The sequence below is a fragment of the Littorina saxatilis genome, linkage group LG8 (assembly GCF_037325665.1).
Source record: "Littorina saxatilis isolate snail1 linkage group LG8, US_GU_Lsax_2.0, whole genome shotgun sequence".
Taxonomy (NCBI): Eukaryota; Metazoa; Mollusca; class Gastropoda; order Littorinimorpha; family Littorinidae; genus Littorina; species Littorina saxatilis.
This window is the reverse complement of record NC_090252.1, coordinates 40,791,278-40,815,456: the sequence shown is the minus strand read 5'-3', so window position 1 is coordinate 40,815,456 and position 24,179 is coordinate 40,791,278. Positions and strand designations below refer to the sequence as shown.

Sequence of the window (24,179 nt, the reverse complement as noted above, 5' to 3'; positions counted from 1 at the left end):
TCTTCTTCTTCTACTTCTTCTTCTTCTGTATGAAAAGTATGCTTATCTGTACTTGAGTGTATAACCCACATGTACTGGAATGTGCTTTTATATATATATATATATGACCCCCCCAAAAAAATCCCTGGGACTGTGAGATTCAAGAGGTTTAGGGTATGATGACATCAATAGGAAATATAACAGTGCTTACTGTAAGAGTGAAAAAAATACTATATTTACAAGTGGGAAATGCATCGATGACTGCTAGTGATGATCTGAACAGATTACGCAGCAAAATAAAGACACATCAGAACATGAAGACCAACGTTTTCACCAATGAGATTTCACTTCTAGGAAGGCACGCTGATGAAAAGTTTGTCCTCATGTTCTCTTATGCATTCATTTACATTCGGAAGATTGACTACACATACAAGAATGTACAAAAACGTTCCGCATGGTTTGAACATTACTTAGTGTAAGGTGACGAATGGCAGGATGGATAGCGTACTGCCCCTATGATCCGCTTGATTTCCTTGGCCTCGGGTTCAATCCCTTGCCGGGACAGTTCATAAAGTGAATTTGGGTTTACGCTATGCATTAAAAGCTTGTCGTCAGTGGTTTTCTTCCGGGTCCTACCAGTTTGTTTTCCTCCACCATTTCAAAAATGTAAATTAATTGTGCCCATCTGCAAAAATTTAAAAAAAATTATCTTTCCAAATTCTGATTTCCTAATTGCAGCTTTAATCCTTCGTACCACATGGTGAGTGTGTGTTGTACGATTGTCACCATGTGAGCGTACGTGTTGAAACAAAGCGCCGCACTTTGAGCTCGTAATGAGAAATCGCGCGTATTAAATTTAATTATTATTATTATTATTAGTTACTGGCAAGCTGCTCAGATCAGCCCCCCCCTCCCCCGCACACAAACACAACTGATTTTATATCAGTGAAACTAACCCCTGTATGCATTTTTTTTCTCAATTTATTTATTTAATTTATTTATTCTGTTTTTACAACCCACTGCCAAAACATTTCAATTTTGTTTGTAGTGGACATGTTTCTACATCCCCTGACCATGATCATTTTCATTTCTGATGTCTGATTTCTTTGTCTCCTCCATTTTATTTTTTAAAGGCATATGCTTGTTGCAGTACACTCCACAATCTTAATCAATGTTTATGTCACACAGGATTGGAACCAAATTGTGGGGCCAAATACCACATAATTCTAAAATTCTTAAGCTTCGTTGGTGTTTATGTGTGTGAAATAATTCTAAAATTCAGTCATTCCTATTACCAGCGACAACACAAAAACTCATCAGTTTGACGCTGGAAGAGAAAAGAACGCCTCTGACAGACGTGACGTTTTTCGGGAAAGAAGAATGACGAAGAATGTGGGAGTGAAACGCCGCCAGGTGCGTCTCAGAAACGTGTTCTACAAAAGCTGAACTATACACTGAACTGAACAACTCCAAATCAATATTTTCAATTGGAAGTGACAGAATCACTGAACTCTTCAACATATTATGCAATTCATTAGACAAGTTGCGGTGGCGAATAACATCCAAGACGTGAAATTGCGGTGGCGAATTACACCAAGCATCGGTGGCGTATAACATGAAGTCTAATTGTTTGTGTTTTCTTTTGCCGCGTGCGTCACCCAAAGACAAAATTGTGCAACAGCATTCATCAAGAATACAAAGGACATGTTTAGCTCACAGGATATCATCACGGGAATGCATCAACTAGTGCTGTTTCGTTGAAGTTACGAAGGAAGAGACAAATCGTGCAATTTTTACTACAATTCCAGCAGAAATCGGACTTCTGAACTGCCGAAACCTGACATTTCGACTAAAAAAGCACGTGCCTTAGACCTTGAGTATATACTTCTTTAAAATGTACTAATGAAGAATCTAGATGATGCCTGAAAGTCCTACAAATTTTCATTTTCTGTGAGAGACCTACCTTGCAGCTTGCCTCTTCGTCGGCGTGAAGCGATAAAAAGTTGCGGTGGCGCAAATGCAGAGTTACACGATCCACGGCGTGGTTCTTGGTGAATGAAACTCTCCCTCTTCAGTCTGCATTTGGTGGGCATTGATGTCCGTTCATGCATTGGGTGTGCTTGCATTCTCTTGTATTTTGCATATTGCAAGAGAGTCTTGGTGTCCCGTCTGCTCTCAAGAGCCTCGAGTCCAGTCAGTGTTTCCATTGCCTGAATTGGAGTTGATTTCATAGCTCCCGTGATGATTCTTGCGGCTTGATTTTGTATCTTGCTTGCTCGGTCAAAGCTTGACTTTGCTGCTGTTCCCCAGGCTGCCATCCCATACTCCAAAACTGGTCTGATTCTCCCAGTGTAGAGTGTCTTCTGGACATTGTAGTCTGCCCCCCAAGTCGTTCCTGACAGTTTCTTCATCAGAGACATGCGTAGTCTGGCTTTTTTTGTGCACCTGTCAATCTGATGTTTCCATGTCATTCTTGGGTCAAAAGTAATTCCCAGGTAGGTTGGGGATTTGTCCTCAGGCAGGATGTGGTCTCCTACTTTCAATGTGGTAGTTTGCACTCGTGTTGAGAGGCTAAAGATGGTGAAAGTTGTCTTCTTGGCATTTAGTGTCACCATCCACTTTCGGGTCCAGTCTTCAATCTTCTTGAGTGCTTCCTGCATCCTCACAGTTGCTGTGGTAAGGTATTGTTCTGAGCACCAAATCACCAGATCGTCAGCATATATGGCACCATGGATCCATTTTGGCATGTCTTTCAGGACGTCGTTCATGAAGATAAGGAACAGTGTCGGTGAGAGGACTCCGCCCAAGCACGAAGACTGGAAAGACGGGACCCAGACCTGATGGAACAAGCGGCTGCACCAATCTCAATTCCCACAACACTCCCAACTTTTTAAAGAAAGGAGTTCCCTGAGATATGTACAACTGTCCCAGGAATCCTGCAGAAACAAGTCCAGTCTGAAGCAGAAAGGAAGGCGCTTACACTAGAGTACATCAGCCAAACGTACCCAAATGAAGAGTGGACCCACGCATACACTGACGGATCAGCCGAAAAAGCAACACGAAACGGCGGTGGAGGTATCCTTATCTGTCGAAAAGATGCTGCTCCAATAAAGAAGTCAATCGCAACAGGGAAATTCTCCACCAACTACAAGGCCGAGGCAGAAGCGCTGAAGGAAGCCGCTGGTGTGCTGAAAAACTCTCTGATGCTCCCAGGAGATACCATCTGCAGGAAGATAGTCATCTTCTCTGACGCACTCTCTGTGCTGCAAGCACTCTCCAACCCCCAAAACCAGGACGTTAGTGAACTTGCAACTGCCCTCACTACATTGCAGCAATCCACAGAGAAAACAGTTATCCAATGGATACCATCACACTGCAACATACAAGGGAATGAGGAAGCTGACAGGCTGGCGAAAGAAGGAGGGAAGCTACCACAAGAGAACCAGCAAGTTACATTTGGTGAGGCAAAAACCATTGTAAAAGAGAAGCAACGGAAAAGGTGGCTGCAGCAACACCCTCACTACAACCCTAGAGACAGTTACTATCAACTCTCCAGAAAAGACCAGGTCATCATTGTGCGCCTGAGAACCGGCCACTGCAGACTCAGGCACCACATGTTCTCAAAATTCCACATTGGGGACACGCCTGTATGCCACTGTGGCATCGCAGACATGACAGTGGAACACCTCCTCCAACACTGTCCAATCCACCAAAAACTACGAGCAGAAATATGGTCTGCTGACACACCAGTTCAGGAGAAGATCTTCGGCAACCTGCGGAGTCTTCGCTGTACTGCAGACTTCATCAGAAGTTCCGGAGTCCCTGTCTGAGCGATCGAGAAGAAGAAGAAGAGACGCCTGTTTATGTAAATACTCGCCACCTCCCTCGAGACTTCACTCAGAATATGTATTTTTACGTTCACAAAACGTAAAAACCAATGGTCACTGACAAAAGGCCAGTTAGAATAGAAAATTATAGTAACACGCTGATCCCGTGTAAAGATAAGAAAATACGACTGTTCTGCTCCAAAAGTGCTAGTTCATGCAGGTGTCACACACCCCACGTCGTCACTACTCGAGTATAATCACAGATAGCAAAAATAACAACGGTGGTCAACGGGGTGCAAAGACATGGTGCACTTAGCTTTCTTTGGCCACTGGGTGGACGGCCTGTAATTAGTCTTTTTAGCCTCCACAACTGCTCCGTCGAATGAAGTGCTGGTTAGCGTGGTGACGAAGCAGGGAACTGTGGAGGCATCAGGCGCCGCACCCAGTCGCTGGTTAGCTGGTTAGCCGGTTCGCTGGTTAGCTGGTTAGCCGGTTCGCTGGTTAGCCGGTGTGCTGGTTAGCGTGGTCCCCCAGAAGGCAGCCGAATAGAAGTTAGGAAAACGAAGGCTGCAAACAGAAAGCATCGGTGCACTAAACATGTCAGCTACCCCTCACCCTCCACCTTTAAACATGTCATCTTTACATATCTCATCGAGCACTTGGGCCTGCACAAAATTAATGGACTTTTCACAACAAAACAGCCGTCTTTTCGTCTTTCTCTCCCTATCTGCAAAAACCATAATTATACAGATTAGTATTTTAGCGTTACAGAGAGCAAATTATGCGCTAACCTGGAGAGAACAACAGAGAGTATTTCATTCCACAAACACAGACTCGTCAACAGCGTTAAATAATGATTTATTACCTCAAACAGCCTATGAATGTAGTACTCTCATGGAAGCAAAACCCGCTTCCTCCCTGGAATGGCCTCTGTTCGTCAACAGTGACAACAACCTCCAGAAACCCCTTGTCGAATACTTACGCGAAAACCATCGCACGACGAAGGAAAGATTTGACGACTCGTCCTCAGCAAAACATGTGGCAGTGAGAAGGTGATAACTCGTTGAAGATCCCCTAGAGTGCCGAATATTCTATTCGGTGTAATCCATCATACTCTAGAAACCGTCGTATTCGATCCTTCTTCTTCTGCCGCTGAGTGTCAAGTGCGCCGTCCTTGTGTCTCTCACAGACCACCTAGACAATAACACGTGACTAACCTTGTCACCTAACAAGTTCAGCTATCGACAATTCTGCCCCGATAGCAAAAACCACTCCGTGAAATGCGTGCAAAAACAGAAATCTCGTGCTTGTTTGGCGCTGTCAGCAGAATCCGCATCCGGTGACGGAAAACAGACGCTTTCTGTCGCACTGGATCAAGAGAGGGCACCCCACCGAGTGACCTTTTCTTGATCCCTGTCACCTAATCGTGACACACCTCCCCTCTTCAAGACGAAACCTCGGTTTCGCTCCCAGTCATGTTCTCCTCTACAGCTCGAGAGAGAAAATCGGCTCCAACATTGTTGGCGCCCGGAATGACGCGTACCGTGAATTGGTACGGTTGGAGAATCAACGCCCAGCGCATAAGTCTGGCGTTTGCCAACCTTGCAACCTGAAGATATTGCAGAGGTTGATGGTCTGTTTCCAGACAGAAAGGTCGTCCTCAGGAACGAGCAACCCCTCGTTTCACCCCTGATGACTGCAACCTTCTCTGTCTTCTTGACTTTGTTCTTCTGGTCTTTGTTCTTCTCCCCGTAGGCAGTCCTCTCTATGTAGGCGCGCAGCAGGTTGGCGTGGTACAGGCGTGCTTTCCCGTGCATCATGATCCTGTAGTCATTCTGGCCCACCCTCGCTGTCACCCCAAAAGGTCCTTGCCACTGCAGTTGTAGCTTGTTGTGTTTGACAGGTAGAAGTAGCAACACCCGTTCTCCAATCTTGAAGCTGCGCGGCCGTGCCTTGCGGTCGAATCCTCGCGCGTAACGCTGTGCTGCTCTTCCCAGGTTCTCTTGAGCCATTTGCAGGTCTCTTCAATCCTGTTCCTGAGTTCTACGATGTAGGTCGCTGTCGTCTGCACCTCCTCGTCAGCTTCTTCGTCCGTCCAAGCCTGACGCAGAATAGCCATGGGACCGCGTACCTGTCTGCCGTACAACAGCTCGAATGGGGAAAAACCCAAGCTCTCCTGAGGAACCTCGCGGTATGCAAAAAGCAGTGCTGGGATGTACCTGTCCCACGTGCGTGGTTTCTCCTGAGCCAGTTTCCTCAGCATGGTTTTCAGGGTACCATTGAACCTTTCCACCAGTCCGTTGCACTGAGCATGGTAAGGAGTGGTGAAGTGCTGCTCCAGTGATAGCAGTCGTGCTGCCTCCGCCATCACTCCTCCCGTGAACTGCGTGCCTCTGTCGGTGAGTACTTCTGATGGAATTCCCAGCCGGGACCACATGGTAACCAGTGCCTCAGCTACTCGCGTAGCTTCGATCGATTTCAGAGGGATCGCCTCTGGGTATCGAGTGGCGTAGTCCACCATGGTCAAAATGTATCTGTTTCCGTCCTCAGACGCAGGCAAGATGGGCCCGATGATGTCAACTGCCACCCGACGAAAGGGTTCGTCGATGAGCGGCATCTTCTCTAAGGGGACCTTCCTCACCCTTCCTTTGGCAACCACCTTCTGGCACTTATCGCATGACGCACAGAAACGTCGGACATCCGTGCAGATGCCTGGCCAATAGAAGTGGCGCCACACACGGTCCGTGGTCTTCTTGGTGCCAAGATGACCTCCCAGAATCGAGTCGTGTGCCGTTGCCATGACACCCTCGCGAAACTCGCGAGGCACGACAACCTGTTTGAAAGCACCTTCTTTGTTGCTAAACTCACGGTAGAGCAACTTCTTCTCCCTGAGGAACTTTGACCTCCCATGCTTCCCGCTCAGCTTCACCTTCCCCGACTTCGCGTGCTCCCGAGGAGTAGCTAAGGTCGGGTCAGAATCCTGAGCCTTCGCGAGAAGCGCGGGGGTCACGTTCCCCAGGGCAGCTCGTGCAGCAGGTAGGGGTTTGAGAGGTTTGTCCTCTCGCTCCGCCTGTGCCCGCGTGAGCACTGAAATGACGTCGGGAGACCGATAAACGGGAACCTCCCTGGTGACGCCGTCCACAAACTGGACACGGTTCCCAATGAGCAGGTCGCATGGAGGATCGTCCATGACGACGGCCACAATGGTCCCCGTGAACAACGGTGTTACGACCTTGATCACCGCCGTGTTCAGGTAGTAAGCGTGAGATGCCTCGGCCATTCTCACCCTGATGCTGTCTCCTGTGTAGGCCATAGCTGGAACTAGACTCGCCCGTACCACTATCATGTCTGCCCCGGTGTCCCGCAGACCTTCGCCCTTCACTCCGTTGACGTAGACGTTGCAGTGGGGCTGGAAATGTTTCCTGGAGCACGGAACGCAGAGTTGTGGAATTGTGCATGAGCTCGTGACGTCCCTGTACTTCTCACTGCCAACAAAATGTACGCCCTTCTGGTCAGCCTGTCGCTTATGGCAGTCTTTCTTCACGTGGCCCCGCTTGTTATAGTAGAAACACTGGATGTCAGTTCTGGAACTTGATCCCTTGTTGCTCTGATCGTCCTTCCCGTCCTTGGGTCCTGAAGAACCTGAATTTCCTGATTTTCCCGGCCGTGAGCCTGAAGATTTGCCGGAGATCGCCTGGGCGTCCTCGTGTACTCTGATCCAGTCGGCTGCCTCCTGAGTAGTCTTTGGCTGGTGCTCCTGCACGAAGGTCACCACCTCAGGTCGCAGGCTGGACATCAGTTGTTCCATGACAATGAGGTCGGCAAGGTCGTCGACGGTCCAGTTTTTCTCGGCCATCTCCACCCAGCGCTGCAGGTAAAGATTAAGACGTGCCACAAATTGATGACTCAGCTCGCCGCTCAGTCTCTTGCTGTTCCGCAGACGTCGTCGGTAGGCTTCAGCAGTCAGGTTGAAGCGCTGGAGTAACGCCTTCTTTAGTGCCTGATAGTTCCTCGCCTCCTCGTCATCCAAAGCGTTGTAGAGTTGCAATGCGCGTCCCTTTAAGCAAGTGCTGAGGCGGCTAGCCCACGTGGCCTCTTCCCACTTCTGGTCAGATGCAATACGCTCAAACCGGCGTAGAAAGTCGTCGAGCTCGTCTTTGTCATCGTCGAACGTCGGCAGTCTCGTACGGTCAGCAACAAACGTCGGCGCGCTAGCCTGAGTAAGCGTACCCTTCTCGGCCTGTAGCCTAGCTAGTTCTAGCTGGTGCTCGCGTTCCGCCTGCTCTTTCCTTTCTTGTCTGTCACGTTCGTCTTTCTTTTCCTGTCTGTCTCGTTCCCTTTCTTGTCTGTCAAGTTCGTCTTTCTCTTTCCTTTCTTGTCTGTCACGTTCGTCTTTCTTTTCCTGTCTGTCTCGTTCGTCTTGTCGTTCCTGTCTCTCACGTTCAGCCTGTCGTTCTTGTCTGTCAAGCTCTTCTTTTCTCGTCTGTCGCTCTATGTCTTCCCTACGTTCCAGCTCCTTGCGTTTAACTAAACTACGCGCTCTAACGCGTGCGTCTCGCTCTGTCTGTTCCTCACTACCAGGAGTCTCAAAAGTTATTCTCCTTGTAGGAGATCCCCCTGTAGCCATGGTTAGTTTAGAAAAGCTTTATCACAAAGGTAAGTCTAACGCAGCTATAGCTAGAACACGCGGTGATGAAACAATGGATACAAAAATCCAGCAACCAGAAAATGGAGAAGAAAAATCCAAACGGTGTAGAACAAAACGCGTAGCCTACTTTATGGCTGCTTTTTGCGGTAAAACAAAATGTTTCCCACAGCCGTGGCCTACTTTATCGGCTGCTTTTTGCGGTGAAACAGAGTGTTTCCCACAGCCTTGGTTAGGACATAAGTCCTCGGACCTTTCCCCCCCAAATTCCAACAAAGTCAAAATATGGAGAAAAATCCAAGTAAAACAAGACGGTAGAAATGTAATCTGTTACAGAATGCGAAACAACAATGTAGAGAACAATGAGTAAAACGAATAACAAATCCGCTAACCCCGCTCAGCTCTCTGCAACGGAACACTCTGAACGAACAGCAACAAAGATTCACAAACAAAGGAAAGGGAAGTAATCACAGTTAGCGCATACAATTGCTCACAAATTACAATTTACATTTCCTGCAAGATGTGAATCGCTTAAGGTGTGGTATATGATCAAAACTATACAAAAAAGGGTAGCACCAAGCAGAAAATAAGTCGAGCACTGACGAGATTATCTGCTCTTAGTTATCCTTAATTGGTGGGTCTTTATCGGTTGGAAATTAACTGAGTAAATCCCGGCTTGGCCCCCATGTGTCACGTTTCAATATATCACTTAAGCAGACCTGTTTACCCCCATAAATGTTTTGGAGTAATGCTCAGCCCCAAAAATAGTAATCCTGGCACAAAAATAGTAATCATCCAGCATTCGTCGCCAATTACAACGCACATGACAACTGTGTCTGCGAAACGCAATCATGCACATATATCCATCATTCACAAACAAAACACATCAGTCAGTTTTTGTAGTCATCATAATTTCAAAGAAGATCACATCAAAAGCACATGCATCACTGATTCTTTTTCTTTTGCTCGTAGTAGGCCTTTTTCAGTGTGTCAAGCGCTTCTCTACTGTACTTGCGCTTGCCGAATGAGTGAGGGCGAGACTTCACCACTAGAATAAGGCTCTCCAGCGTCTCATCAGACAGACATGATCTCTGGTCAGTCCTGTGCTTTTTCACCCCATTTTGCCATTGAAAAAAACAATGCCAAACATGTGAATTGATAAAAAAAAAAATTTATTTTTATTTTTTTTAAATTTTTTTTATTATGAAAATCGTAGTCTTGACACGGATAGCGGAATGGCGTATTTTTTGCAAAAAATCGTAATAAATTACGCCAAAATCGTAAGGGTAAACAGGTCTGCTTAAGGTGATTATGAAACGGTTAGTTACTACTAACCAACTAACCACACCACGATCCACTCTCGCAGTCATACAATTAAATAGAGACAACAAAAGTATAAGTTTCAGACGCCTGTTTATGTAAATACTCGCCACCTCCCTCGAGACTTCACTCAGAATATGTACTTTTACGTTCACAAAACGTAAAAACCAATGGTCACTGACAAAAGGCCAGTTAGAATAGAAAATTATAGTAACACGCTGATCCCAATGTAAAGATAAGAAAATACGACTGTTCTGCTCCAAAAGTGCTAGTTCATGCAGGTGTCACACACCCCACGTCGTCACTACTCGAGTATAATCACAGATAGCAAAAATAACAACGGTGGTCAACGGGGTGCAAAGACATGGTGCACTTAGCTTTCTTTGGCCACTGGGTGGACGGCCTGTAATTAGTCTTTTTAGCCTCCACAACTGCTCTGTCGAATGAAGTGCTGGTTAGCGTGGTGACGAAGCAGGGAACTGTGGAGGCATCAGGCGCCGCACCCAGTCGCTGGTTAGCTGGTTAGCCGGTTCGCTGGTTAGCCGGTTCGCTGGTTAGCCGGTGTGCTGGTTAGCGTGGTCCCCCAGAAGGCAGCCGAATAGAAGTTAGGAAAACGAAGGCTGCAAACAGAAAGCATCGGTGCACTAAACATGTCAGCTACCCCTCACCCTCCACCTTTAAACATGTCATCTTTACATATCTCATCGAGCACGTGGGCCTGCACAAAATTAATGGACTTTTCACAACAAAACAGCCGTCTTTTCGTCTTTCTCTCCCTATCTGCAAAAACCATATACAGATTAGTATTTTAGCGTCACAGAGAGCAAATTATGCGCTAACCTGGAGAGAACAACAGAGAGTATTTCATTCCACAAACACAGACTCGTCAACAGCGTTAAATAATGATTTATTACCTCAAACAGCCTATGAATGTAGCACTCTCATGGAAGCAAAACCCGCTTCCTCCCTGGAATGGCCTCTGTTCGTCAACAGTGACAACAACCTCCAGAAACCCCTTGTCGAATACTTATGCGAAAACCATCGCACGACGAAGGAAAGATTTGACGACTCGTCCTCAGCAAAACATGTGGCAGTGAGAAGGTGATAACTCGCTGAAGTTCCCCTAGAGTGCCGAATATTCTATCCGGTGAAATCCATCATACTCTAGAAACCGTCGTATTCGATCCTTCTTCTGCCGCTGGGTGTCAAGTGCGCCGTCCTTGTGTCTCTCACAGACCACCTAGACAATAACACGTGACTAACCTTGTCACCTAATAAGTTCAGCTATCGACAATTCTATAGCAAAAACCACTCCGTGAAAAGCGTGCAAAAACAGAAATCTCGTGCTTGTTTGGCGCTGTCAGCAGAATCCGCATCCGGTGACGGAAAACAGACGCTTTCTGTCGCACTGGATCAAGAGAGGGCACCCCACCGAGTGACCTTTTCTTGATCCCTGTCACCTAATCGTGACAGTTATATCATATAGTGTGTCTGTTTCTAATATGTTCAATTCGTCTTCTCAGATTTGCAGGCCCTGCAACAACAGTTTCGGTTCCCTGTTCCACGGTACCCCGCCTGGCCCAAACTCAGCACAAAGATGTTCGCACTCCAGGGGAAGGGGTCGCTGAGGCGGGAGACAGATTCGCTCCAGTCGACATCGTTCTCCACCCAAGCCAGGTGGAAATCTTAAACAACAGGGCTTTGTCGCGAGCATTCCTGACAGGTCCCCCTGGAACGGGCAAGTCTTTGATGCTTCTATTGAAAGGGCAGGAGAGGTTACGTCAGGGCAAACCAGTCCATGTCGTGAGCGCACGCAAGGAAAGTCGAGCAGCGACGTACATGATTGCCAGTCAACTGAAGAAATCGGAACCACAGTCCACGCATCTCGTTCACGTGCACATCTTCAACATGCCGTTTGATCGCATGCAAGCCACATCGCGACTCATAAAAGCCGCTAACGAGCAGGGATCACAAAATGAGCTCTTCGTCATCATGGACGAAGCTTCCGATTGTCATGGCCAGTGAGTGCGTTAGATAATAATATTGAATAGAATTCATCAAATATACCTACACCTTCCTTCGTGTACACGACTATGTTAGCCACCATAGATAATTTATATCCAGACTTGTAACCGAGATTAGAGTATGCTTTCACTTGAAAGTAGGCCTGGCAGCATATTATGCTGACTACGTAAATGGTGTCTCAGCAACTTAAAACAATTCAGCAAAGGGTTCCCATAACACACAGAAGGCAGCCAGACGGTAGAGATGCAACAACAATCAGAGTATGAATACTTCAGTCATTGCTTAAAGTGCTGTTTAAAAACACATAACCCCTTGGAATTGTGTGATTCCAAAGCTGTGAAAATATGAAAAGCTGTAGATTCAGTAACGCATGATACTTAACACAGATAACGACGACAATCTTTTGATAAAGAGCTTCCTTGTACAATGTTTTAACAATTATCTTTTTTTTTTTACCGGTTTTGTGCATATTCTTTCAGCAACGAGCCTTTCCTTCGCTTTTGCGATGAGCTTCTTCGCCGTGTGGGAACTCTACACCTATGGGCAGCCTCTTTGTTCAACAAATCACGCCCGTCATGTCTCACGGAGGTCAGGCTGACTGAAGCGCTGAGGACACCACCCATGATTACTCGTCTAGTTCAAGAGCACCGCGGTTTCCTGGGACAACACGTGTACAACTACACAGATCTCCCCACCCCTGCGCCCGCTGATGGTCATCCTGCCCAGGAACTGATTCATGAAGGGGAGGGACACGCTCAAGAGAAGGACACGCCTGAGTGTGAAGAATGCGGAAAAGAGATTGCAAGGCAACTTCATCATCTGCACGTTGGCGAAGCAGGTAAATGACAAAATATCACAAATAGGGAAATCAAGGGTTCCCAAAAGTCAGAATAATTTTGAAAACATGTGAAAACTGAAGGCGTTCTCCAGGGTGGAAAACATATACCAATTGTTAAGCAGGAGCACGTGTCTCGTTCAAAAAGTTGATGCAATTGGAAGTATATGTAGATCATTATTACCACAGCTTTTGAAGACGTTTGGGTTGGAAACATGTTGGACTCCAACAGAGAAATTGCCGTTGCATATGTTTCCAATGCCAGTTTTTTGTCATATACTATTTATAACTTCTTATTTTTATTAATAAAAATGACAAGAGAAACAATAAGGTAATCATATCAAGCTACAATACAAGAATGTAACAATGTATTACAATCTGTTCTGACTGTATTAATTCTTACAGCCAAAGATGATCGCAGTCCCACGCCCCCTAAGCCGTCCGACGTGTTCCTTTTGACCTATGGCCCCCAGTTCAGAGAGGACAGTGGCCTCATACGAGGTTTGAGGGATGGCGGATTTCCTGTCACAGTCCTCGACGCAGATGATGAGGCAGGCCTTGAAAAGGTAGCATCCATGACAGAACTTGACAAGGTGGTAGCTGCCAACTGCATCACTGTCAACGGCTTGGAAAGAAAAATTGTCATCTTCGTTCAGCATGACGGTGCTGAATACGAGGTAGACTGGGGCAAACTCTGGGCGATGTCACGATGCACCTGTCTACTGATGTGGCTCAAACGACCACAATCCCAGAGTCGGGGTAATGTGAGTTCTGAAAGAGGAGGGACTGGTATTGAGAAAATGGAACACTGAAAGGAACTGTAGTCACCTTGCAAGTACATTAAGCAGACGACCAAGCTGATGCTGTACTCTCTACGAGGTCAGGTGTTGTAATGTATCTCCCCTGGTGTAAATCATGCTATTTGTTTACTGTGTGTTTTATTGTATGCTTACTTATGTGCTTCACTTAGAAATGGATTGTTATTGACTCATGTTGTTTGCGTTGTTGTTGTTGTTGTTGTTGTTGTTGTTGTTGTTGTTGTTGTTCTTCTTCTTCTTCTTCTTCTTCTTCTTCTTCTTCTTCTTCTTCTTCTTCTTCTTCTTCTTCTTCTTCTTCTTCTTCTTCTTCTTCTTCTTGGTTTAAACAGTGTTTATTCAACAATTCACATTATGTATTTGAACATGATACATGTTACGGATCATCAACAAGCTCAAGCTTATGGTGGTGACCCTTCTTCTTGCACAGTGTTTCCGGAAGATAAAGCCCCATGTGAACATGAGCAGCAGCAGTATGTAGATAGAATACTGTGATCTGTTCAGATGGTTCAGCACCGCTAATTGGAAACGTGATCCAAAAAAAACCACCCCAGAAATATAATGGGTGTAGATTTGGCACTCACAGTGCAGTATCTGTTTTCAAGTGCTCAAGGTTTAATTCCCCATGTATCCACAATAATTATATTACATGTGTCACTTTCCCATACATTACCTCAGTTTGGTTGACAGTTTTGGAATATTGTGCACTGGACTTGGTGACACGCTTCAGTGCTAATGTTCTCAAAGACTGTCATTGCTGTTGTCTAAACTGATAGATGGTCTTGAGGGAAACACCGTAGGTTACAATGGAACAACCGTAGTTGTCTTAAACTGGACTTTAATCAAAACAATATTTCTGGAAATAAGGTTATTTTGTACTTCTATTTTGGTTCAAATTCCTTGGAAATATAAATGAATAGTTATGTACAATGAAATAAACACATTCACTTCGCTGTTAAATGCACAGCTGACAAACACACTTTGGTGGATCCCTGTCAATGAAATAATAAACCCAAGATGTTTTCTGCTTTTATTTCTTTTCCTAAAACTCAGTAGACATATTGTGAATTAGAGTTGAGAATTCTTCAATGCTTCTCTCTCTCTCTCTCTCTCTCTCTCTCTCTCTCTCTCTCTCTCTCTCTCTCTCTCTCTCTCTCTCTCTCTCTCTCTCTCTCTCTCTCTCTCTCTCTCTCTCTCTCTCTCTCTCTCTCTCTCTCTCTCTCTCTCTCTGTTTATGTACATATTTGTGTTGGCTTGCCTTAATATTGCTTGTCGAAATGAAAGATACACTTAAATTGTGAACCCCGAAACTCAAGAGTTCATCTAATCCTGTTTTTGTACATGTATGCACGTGGACCTGATCACGTGGTAAAGTGGCTCTTGCTTTTGTTCTTTTATTTGATTTTGCATTTTGTATTCATGGAAATATATGAATTCACTTTACTGAAGTACTGGAAGTTAATGCCAAATTAAAAAAATAATCAACTGTGTGTATTTGTTATTGCGCTTTCTAGATTGCATTTTGTATATGTATGTCTCTCTAATGTGATTCTTTGTTTATTACAGAGAAATGGGATGGGGGGCTGTTTACTTCATTGAATGCCATTGTTGTGCAATTGTATTTGCATGTATAAACATGCTGAGAGAGGTTTAGTTATGCTCTGTGTCTTTTCTAGTAAAACTTACGTTACACACCGAGAGCAGTGAACCATCATAGATTAAGACGTTGTTTTTTTTCTTTTGTAAAGTTACCTATTCTGTTTTATTACGATTCTTTTTGTGTGTGGTCCTAGAGGCATGTTTATCATCCTGTTGCTCCCATCTTTCTGATATTATACAAGGTGGTAGGTGTTTCTCTGTGGAGCATTATAAACTGAAACACAAAAGGTCTTCAGTATTGTCTTTTGTGTATCTTGCTTTGCAAGGCAATATTGCAAAATAAAAACAAAACATTCCCAAAATGTCTCGGTTATCAGAACTTGTACATGAAATAAAGTTGTTGTGTGGTTGCATATTTTCAAGTATGTAACTTTGTCATTGTATGTTATATCCTTTTCCCATTGATTATGTCCTTTGGGATTCGAAATCCTTTCATCCTTGATTTGTGTGCATCGGAATGCTTTATCTCAAAATTAATTAAGCTTACACAAGAGTGACATTGCTTTTTTGCAGTATGATGGGTTTTTTTCCTCAACATTATTTACACGATTTTGATGTTGCTTTGTTCTTGCAAAATCTGTACATTTCTTATTGCAATATTGTTTAACAGTGTTTGTATGTTGATTAAAGTATTTTGTACCAAAATACATGGAGCTGCCTGTCATTTATTCAGTGATTACAAGAGACGTTTTTTATGCGGACAAAATGTAGTGTTGTTTTGTCCTTTAAGCCTGTTAAGGCGTTTATGTTTAACTTCCTTTTATGTTCGTGTATGTAGTACTTTTTTGTTTTTGTATTGGTGGAAGCTTGCAGAAATTAAATTAACTTTTTTTTAAATAAGCATCATTTCTTATTTGCGTTTGTCATAACATGACATTCAAACTTACTTAAACTGTGTATGTGTAGGAGAGGGTGGGCAGATGGGATAGGAGGGGTAGGTGTTGGTTGGATGGGGTCAAGCCTTAATCGGTTTTCTTTCATTTCGTCTTTTATATAAATCTGCACTGAAACATTTTCAGTGTGCTCAGTATTAATGCTTCAATTGAAAAATGATCGATGTAAGGTCCAATGATGTTTGCATTCCTTGATGAGTTGCTATGTGTATCTAGGTAATACCTTTGTGTTGATGTTATATTGTTGTTGTTCTGCAATTTGTCATGTGAGGTGAAGTGGTTCTAGAGATAAACAAAATTTGCTTTTCTGTTTGTTTGCTTCACAAGTATTATGGGTCTAAAGAGTGTGTTTGTTCTTGTTTGTGTGTGTGTGTGTGTTACTCTGTGTGTTGATTGGTTATGTTTATGTATTTCCTGTAACAATTGAGGCTTTTTTTTAACTTGCTTTGGCTTTGACATTTTATGTAGACATCAGGTATTTTAAGATAAAAGGTGTACTCTATGAAAATCAGTTTTCGACAATTATTTTGGATTTTTAAACAAGGTAGGGGTTTGATTTTATTTACTAGACTAATAGTTTAATTTAGGTAGTCAATGTACACATGTTCTTCCTTTTTTTTTTTTTTTTTTTTTTGGGGGGGGGGGGGTGGAGGGTGGTCGGGATTGTGTGTCTAATGTGATCAATAATTGTGTTGCTTCGCTATTGCTGATGTTGTTATTGTTGTTGTTTTGATGAGCATTGTTCTTTTATTATCAATGTGTTTGTTTGATTCCTCTGTCTGAGAGCATCAAGTGTAATGACATGCAAGTGGAACGTGACAATTAGGTTACTGCAATGACCTTTTGATTGAAAAGGTAATATTAGTAGCTACTTCACGACTTGTCAAAAATTACATGCTCGCTCTACGTGTTAATTTCATCTGCAAGTGTATAGTTTCTTTACTTGTGGCTTTTTCGATGTAACAAATTACTATTGACCTGTTGGAGCATTTTAAATTCGACTTTAGTTTTTTCTTGTCTTGATCATAAGTATGCATGTGCATAATAAATATATTTGTTAGTTTTCCACACACAAAAGTACAAATTATAGCAATCAAAATTGCCCACGAATTTAGAAATAAGTTAAATTTGATACCAAGCTTCCTTGTGCAGTTTCTTAATGCATATTTACCATCCGTGATGTGAAGGTGACAGGCACTGTTATGTTTTGTTACAGCATTCAGTTGGATTGAATGCATTTCGCTTTTTTTGCTTTTGAAATTGCACATTTTCTTGTTTATCTAAAAGTATTTACTTGTCTAATATTTTGTGTTTTATTTTATCTTTTGAATAATGTCATCTGTTTCACTCTGTTTTATTTCCTTTTTAAAAAAAAATTAGTAACTTTCAGTATTTCTTACTCACTTAAATGCCTGCAGCTGCTTTACAGACTCACAACAAAAAAATATTTTACCTGCAGTTTGCATTGCTTTACATGTTGCTATATTTAGTTGTTTTTTGTTCTTTGTAACTGCTAATCACTCTACATCATGAAATGATTTGGGATACATTTGAGGTTTTTTTTATATTGTTTTGCCTGAACCCTACAGATTTAAGGCGTAAACACACGAAAAACTGATGTCCTTTAACTTTAACACGCACAGAGTATTCATAACCTGGCTGCTGCATATAAGTTGAATTTGTTTTCCGAATTAGTTTCGTAGTTTTAATCTACGCCAATTTGCAAAATTCATGTTGTCAAATCTTCCAATTTTGCAAAAATATCATAAACTCAAAACCAGAGTGTTGAGTTTAGGTATGTGTCCAAATCAAAAGATGCTTTTGATTCATGCAAAAGCCTGTACAGACCTTCAGTGGTGTACAGGTTCCATTAGTCCAAAAGGCATGAATCTATAAACCAATGTTACTGCAATAACTTAAAGCGATCTTACTACTCAAATGCATGTACAGTCTCAGTAAATATATTCTTCTTTCTTTTTGGTAGCTTTGTTTAACCACATAATAGGTATTTTGGTGTCAAGCATTATTTTCTAAACCGGCACGGTTGGCCTAGTGGTAAGGCGTCCGCCCCGTGATCGGGAGGTCGTGGGTTTGAACCCCGGCCGGGTCATACCTAAGACTTTAAAATTGGCAATCTAGTGGCTGCTCCGCCTGGCGTCTGGCATTATGGGGTTAGTGCTAGGACTGGTTGGTCCGGTGTCAGAATAATGTGACTGGGTGAGACATGAAGCCTGTGCTGCGACTTCTGTCTTGTGTGTGGCGCACGTTATATGTCAAAGCAGCACCGCCCTGATATGGCCTTTCGTGGTCGGCTGGGCGTTAAGCAAACAAACAAACAAACAAACAAACAAATATTTTCTAAATATGTATGAGCACGTGATTTGTTTTATTGTTGCTTCTTTACATAAACAGAACATATGTACCTTAATTGTGTATCAATAATCCCTGAGGACCAAAAACATCTTTTGAAGCAGTTGTTAGATACTTGAAGCGCATGCAAAGTAAAATGATATGTAGCCTCGTCTTAATAACTATTTTCTACAATAATTGCAAGTAAAACTGTTATGTAGGACAGTGGATGTCAGATATGACTAACTCCGTGTAATCTCGCTGATGCATCCAGGTTTTGCAGTTGTCACAAACAAAAAATCATTCACATATGTGACCCTCTACCACGGAATGAGTCGCATGACTGTCACCTTTGCATGATTTTCATATTTTTACATGTTCCTAAAGAGCTTTTTATGTTCTATCCAGTGGTGAAAACCGTTTTAGAAAAGAGCGAAAAATGTTTGAGTTATAAGCCTGTGACTTAGGTGACCCTCACACTGTTACCAGACACTCCCCGGACTTATATTAAGCCTAGCGCAGAACCGTGCGAGGTGACATGCGACTCATTTTGTGGTGGAGGGTCACATATTTGCTAAAATCTTCGTCTCAAGCTCACACTATTCCGAGCTAATTAAAAAAATGTTTGATGTCGCAGTATGCACAAAGTACTTGTGATCACAAAATTGCACTCACCTTAAACTTCAGGTTTAAAATCATGATTTGATACGACTGTAAATAGTGTTTTTTTGCTAACAACTGTAAACACTATATAAGATGAGATTTCAAGACAGCTAGTCGACTTTAAATGAAAGTAAGACCACTACTGAAAATCAAGAGAAACTTAGCAATGGTTTGAGAGGAACATGAAAAGCGTTCAATGTATCAGGAAATCTCAACCACGTCGAGCAGTTCAATGTCTTGTAAGCAGTCGAATATAATTCTAATTCATGATTATTTTGCCTTTGATATATATTAGAAACAAATCAAGCCTATTAAAAGAAATGCAGTCTGCTTGTTGCTGCTCAATTTATTTATCTCCCTCTTTGTCTGTCTTTGTGGCACTGTTTGCCTCTTTGTTTATCTGCGTTGCCTCTCTGTCTCTTTTTTGTTTGTTTATTTCTGTCTTTTCTTCTTTCTTTCTTCCCGTCTTAGTTCGTTCTTTCTTTCTTTCGTTATTTCTTTCTTTTGTATGTGTGTGTGCGAGCGTTAGTAAGTGTGTGGTTGTCTCTGTGTGTGTGTGTGTGTGTGTGTGTGTGTGTGTGTGTGTGTGTGTGTGTGTGTGTGTGTGTGTGTGTGTGTGTGTGTTTGTATCAAAGTCAGTTGACACATCGATCAACTATAAATTCACTGAAACGCTCAGGGCCCCAGAAAACCTAGAAAACCATTCTTTATTGAATACATTGTATTTAGTATTTTGCCTCTAACCACCACGCCAGTGTAATGTGTTAATTTGATTTACATTCAAACGGGTTTATCAAGGAGAGGGGAAATACACAAACAAAACACACCAAAACACACACACACACACACACACACACACACACACACACACACACACACACACACACACACACACACACACACACTCATGCACCCACGCACGGTACGCACACAGACGCACGCACGCGAACTTACTTTTCTATTTGCAAAACAAACCACTTAGACCTCTTGTCTCCAAGAGTTGCGGGCTCATCTTTCATTTGATAGACCCTGTCATATGATTAATCAAAACCGCTCTTACTTTTGTATCACTAAGGCAATCAGACATACGGCGATAACACTATATCTATTCCCTTCAAATGAGTATGAATCATATGGTTGTCAATTGTGATTCCAAGAACGCCCAACAGCTAGATCTTTGAATTCAAAGGCATAGAGCCCTAGAAAGCAAATCCTTCACCGCATACAGTGTATATCATCTAGTTTTTCAATACGCCCCCTATCTACATGCAAAAGTAACGGGAACATTCATGTTGCATTCAAACTAGCTGATCGTTTAGGAAAACACGTGGACACACTAACAAACACACAAACACAGACACAAAAACAGACACACACATACACACACATACGTACACACACACACGTACTCACACACACACACACACACACACACACACACACACACACACACATGCACATATACGCAGATGCACACGCATACACATACGCACTTACACACACACACACACACACACACACGCATACACACACACACACACACACACACACACACACACACACACACACACACACACACACACACACACACACACAAAGAAAACAGGTGGGGGAAATACACAAATATTGTATATCTTCTCGGTACACAGCAGCAGTCGAGTTTCGGTTCGGTTCATCATTGACGTTTGCAAAGTGACAAGATTCACATGCAGGGTGAAAGGAGGCGTGGCTATGATATTTAGGTCAGGTTGGACCCATGTGGCTATCTAGGTCAGGAGCCGCACCTTGTATAAAATGTAAACTTTTCCCTGTCGATGTGCATGAGCACAATACGGTGCCGCGCAGGGGAAACAAATTACAAAAAAAGCAAAACAAAATCAAAACACCCAAAAATATTGTGTAAAATCACTTCTGAATAGTAGTTTCAGAAAAAGAATGTTACAGTGCAATGAGCTCCAGTTAGCGGGACTAGCTGTACTTTGCTGTGCTGTGCAGCGGTTTCCAAGTAACCGGTATGAATAGACTGCAAGTTTAACTATGACATGATCAGACCTGGACGGCACTGCTCTATTGTACACTGCCAGCAGGGAGCTGTAAGGTAAACAAATGCATTTTATTTTATAATAATCATAGATGTTAGCCGTTTTATTACTAATTTGTACACACATTTTTGAAGGAAACAGCAGTGAAGTACAGTACAATTGACCCCCTAGTTTATTTGTTGTGCTTTCAAAATGGCGTTGGCTTCAAGCGTACATGAACTAGTGGGCGTGGCTTAAGCAGTGGTATGTATCATAGCACCCTTAGCAATGGAACTTGTACAAACAATCTTAGTCGCCAGCTTGAGTGCAAGAAGTAGAAGCAGAAAAGGGAACGACAGAAAGCATAACAAGAAGGAGAAGAACAAGGCGATAACAATACAAATAACTTGAATGGTTTGCTTTTGTGTTTTGTTCTTGTTTTGTTTGTCCGATCTTACAAATCTTTGAAAGAAGGATGAGTAGTAGGTGGACCTTGCATGCATACATGACACAAATAAATGGTAATCATGAAAAGGATCTAAAATAATACGATATTTACCTATGGTGTGTGCTTGAATTTACATGTAAATGTCGTAATGAAAGTAAATCAATGTCGTTATATCATTCATATTCAATGCACATGTTAAGACACATCGACAGCCATTTACTAAAACTAAGAATATATTTTGACGAGGAGCACTCTGTAACATACTGTGTTATGAAGCAAAATGCTCGTCACGTTTTGAACTAACTTGTGTTTCCTTATTCATGTTCTTATAAACTGTTATGATATAATCAGGGTTCCGCACGGGCTCTAAGGTCAAGGGTATTCATACCCTTTCACCCAAAAAGTAAAGGGTTTTCATACCCTTTCCTGATTGACCAAAGGGTATGGCATGTTGTCGGCGACTCGGTGTATTGCTTTGCTGTTTTACCAGGTTCTTGCATGTGCATGATGTCAATGTGTGCAAATTTCATTGTCAATTTGAGAGTGCTTTGAATAAAGGAAATAATTTATGACCATTGTGAAATGTCATATGTGTAAATTCTTGCTTGTAGCATTACAATAAGTGAATAACACTTACACATTTACAGCAATTACCGGGGTATCAAAGCACTAGTCAGAGGCTGAGAGCTTTCACAAAATTAACAAGTAAACTGGCTTGAAATTCTAAACAGTAAACTTTTATTAATAACCCAGAACCCAGCCACCAACTGACAATTATGAGTTCATGTGCATCGCAGTTCCCCAGAGTTAAAAAGCTCAATTAATAGATTTAGAAGATTATTACTATATATTAGATAGGAGGCCGATAAGAAGAAAAATACAGTGCGCTATATAAATCTCCAATCAATCAATCAAAAAGAAATATTTGAAAACAAAATTCAGAGACGTCGCAGAAAGAATGGCATTGTTTTCATTGTTGTAATTCATGTGATTTAAAATCTGACATGATGAGAGAAAAGAGAGAGAGAGAGAGAGAGAGAGAGAGAGAGAGAGAGAGAGAGAGAGAGAGAGAGAGAGAGAGAGAGAGAGAGAGAATTAGTTACCATGTGTTCGACAAGTTTGGGGAATTTGATATCCCAGAGAGAATTAGTTACCATGTGTTCGACAAGTTTGGGGAATTTGATATCTGGGATTTCTCCATTAATCATGAACTGTATACGGTCTCCATCAACACACGTCTTGCTGACACGTTTCCGTCGTCTGCATGGGTTTTGTTTCCGGCAGTCTGACTGGCTAAGGCTTCGTGTATTGTTTGTCTTTTGCCATCACTGTTTGTGAATGTCCCTGTTGATATGCGATGTTGGTCACTCTCGTTATGTCTAACAAGAGCAGATCGTTGAACATTGCTTGAGCCGTCCCTTCCAAAAATGTTTGAAGCCTTGGTGGCTCGGCAATCTTTGCACAGCATGGCCCCGGTGTCTGGGTCTCTCATCAGCCATGGAAACTCAATTTTCCACTTCTCCTGAAAAGTTAGATCATTTGAACTGGTTTAAGCACTTTCAGCAGGATCAGGTATCGCAAACGTCAAAGTTCGTTGTTTTGGATCAACTGCAGCAGGCTTTCTTGGTCGTGGCATTTTCAAACACAAAGTCAGTGACAATGATATAAGCAAATAGATAAAGAAACAAACAAACTACAAACAAGAAGAATAACAACAACTGAATGACGAAAGGCAGAAAGGAATAATTGATTATCAAAAATCCACACTCTCACACAAAAATAAATAAAGCATAACTGTAAGGTAGAGACGTACGTATGGCCATACAAGTGAAAGCCCACTCCTGCCTGCAAGCTTAAGAGTACATGGGAGTCAAGGTTCACAAACCCAGAAAAAGCAGAAGAAGAAGAAGAAGAAGGAGATAAATAGCTCGTCTTGTTCTGCTTTGATTGTTTAATTTAGTAGAAATAGTGATCCTGCATCTTGCAAGGCTTGCTTAAAATGCTCAATTCTCTGAAAATTGTCTCTATGTTTTGGTTAATCATAGAGCAACATATTATCGAGTCACCCATGCATGTATTTTATCACAAATCTGAATCACCTCCCTCCTGTTCATGTCATGCGCGCATGTTATTATGAAACTTGTACAAAATGGAAGTTTACAACGCACATTAATGTCTTTCGTTTTCATCTAATCTTTGTTTTCTTAATTTGTTCATATGACAATGTCAGTGGTTACACATTTGTTTCAATACACGCTTTTTTTTTAACCAAGGGTGACAATTATTCAGAGACATAATAAGTCTGATTTTACCTGATTATCATTTATACAACAGTGTTTTAAGTCAGAGACAAACACAGAATCTGTGGACAGATTATACACTTTCTATACAGTTCCTTTCATCTTAAGCTAAAATTACAAAACGCCAGTTGGTCGTTTTGGGTAATGGAATTTTAAACATTATCAACTTGCAATAAACAAGTATACAACAAATCTGAATTTGAAGGGCCAGGTATGATGTGATTATATAACTGTATTTGATTTGTAAATCCAAAAACAAAGAAACTGCCAACGTTCCAATTTTCAGAATAAAAAACCCCAGTAAGGCAAGTTGTTAGAACGTTTGTTATGTACAAACAAAACCCGTTACATTCATTGATTTGTAGTAAGTGTGGTAAAAGAGAGTCCTTTATCTTTATTA

General features: G+C 42.4%; 3 protein-coding genes and 1 long non-coding RNA gene across 4 annotated transcripts in view; 2 read left to right on the top strand and 2 right to left on the bottom strand.

The window, feature by feature from the left end:
• The window catches only part of LOC138973538 (uncharacterized), a 30,610-nt gene extending 11,270 nt beyond the window's left edge, over positions 1 to 19,340 (top strand). Inside the window, exons 6-8 of the mRNA XM_070346255.1 lie at positions 11,295 to 11,792; positions 12,276 to 12,634; positions 13,037 to 19,340. Of these exons, the coding sequence (XP_070202356.1) occupies positions 11,295 to 11,792; positions 12,276 to 12,634; positions 13,037 to 13,443 (1,264 nt within the window). The 3' untranslated portion in view covers positions 13,444 to 19,340. The remainder of the gene's footprint in view (positions 1 to 11,294; positions 11,793 to 12,275; positions 12,635 to 13,036) is intronic.
• The window catches only part of LOC138973544 (uncharacterized), an 82,081-nt gene extending 61,859 nt beyond the window's left edge, over positions 1 to 20,222 (bottom strand). The window contains exon 1 of the mRNA XM_070346261.1: positions 20,207 to 20,222. The gene's annotated coding sequence lies outside the window, so the exon portion shown is untranslated. The remainder of the gene's footprint in view (positions 1 to 20,206) is intronic.
• The window catches only part of LOC138973551 (uncharacterized), a 495,333-nt gene that overhangs the window by 46,335 nt on the left and 424,819 nt on the right, over positions 1 to 24,179 (top strand). The window lies entirely within an intron of this gene.
• Positions 1 to 24,179, bottom strand: part of LOC138973545 (uncharacterized) — a gene marked incomplete in the record, with an annotated part of 147,938 nt that overhangs the window by 52,255 nt on the left and 71,504 nt on the right.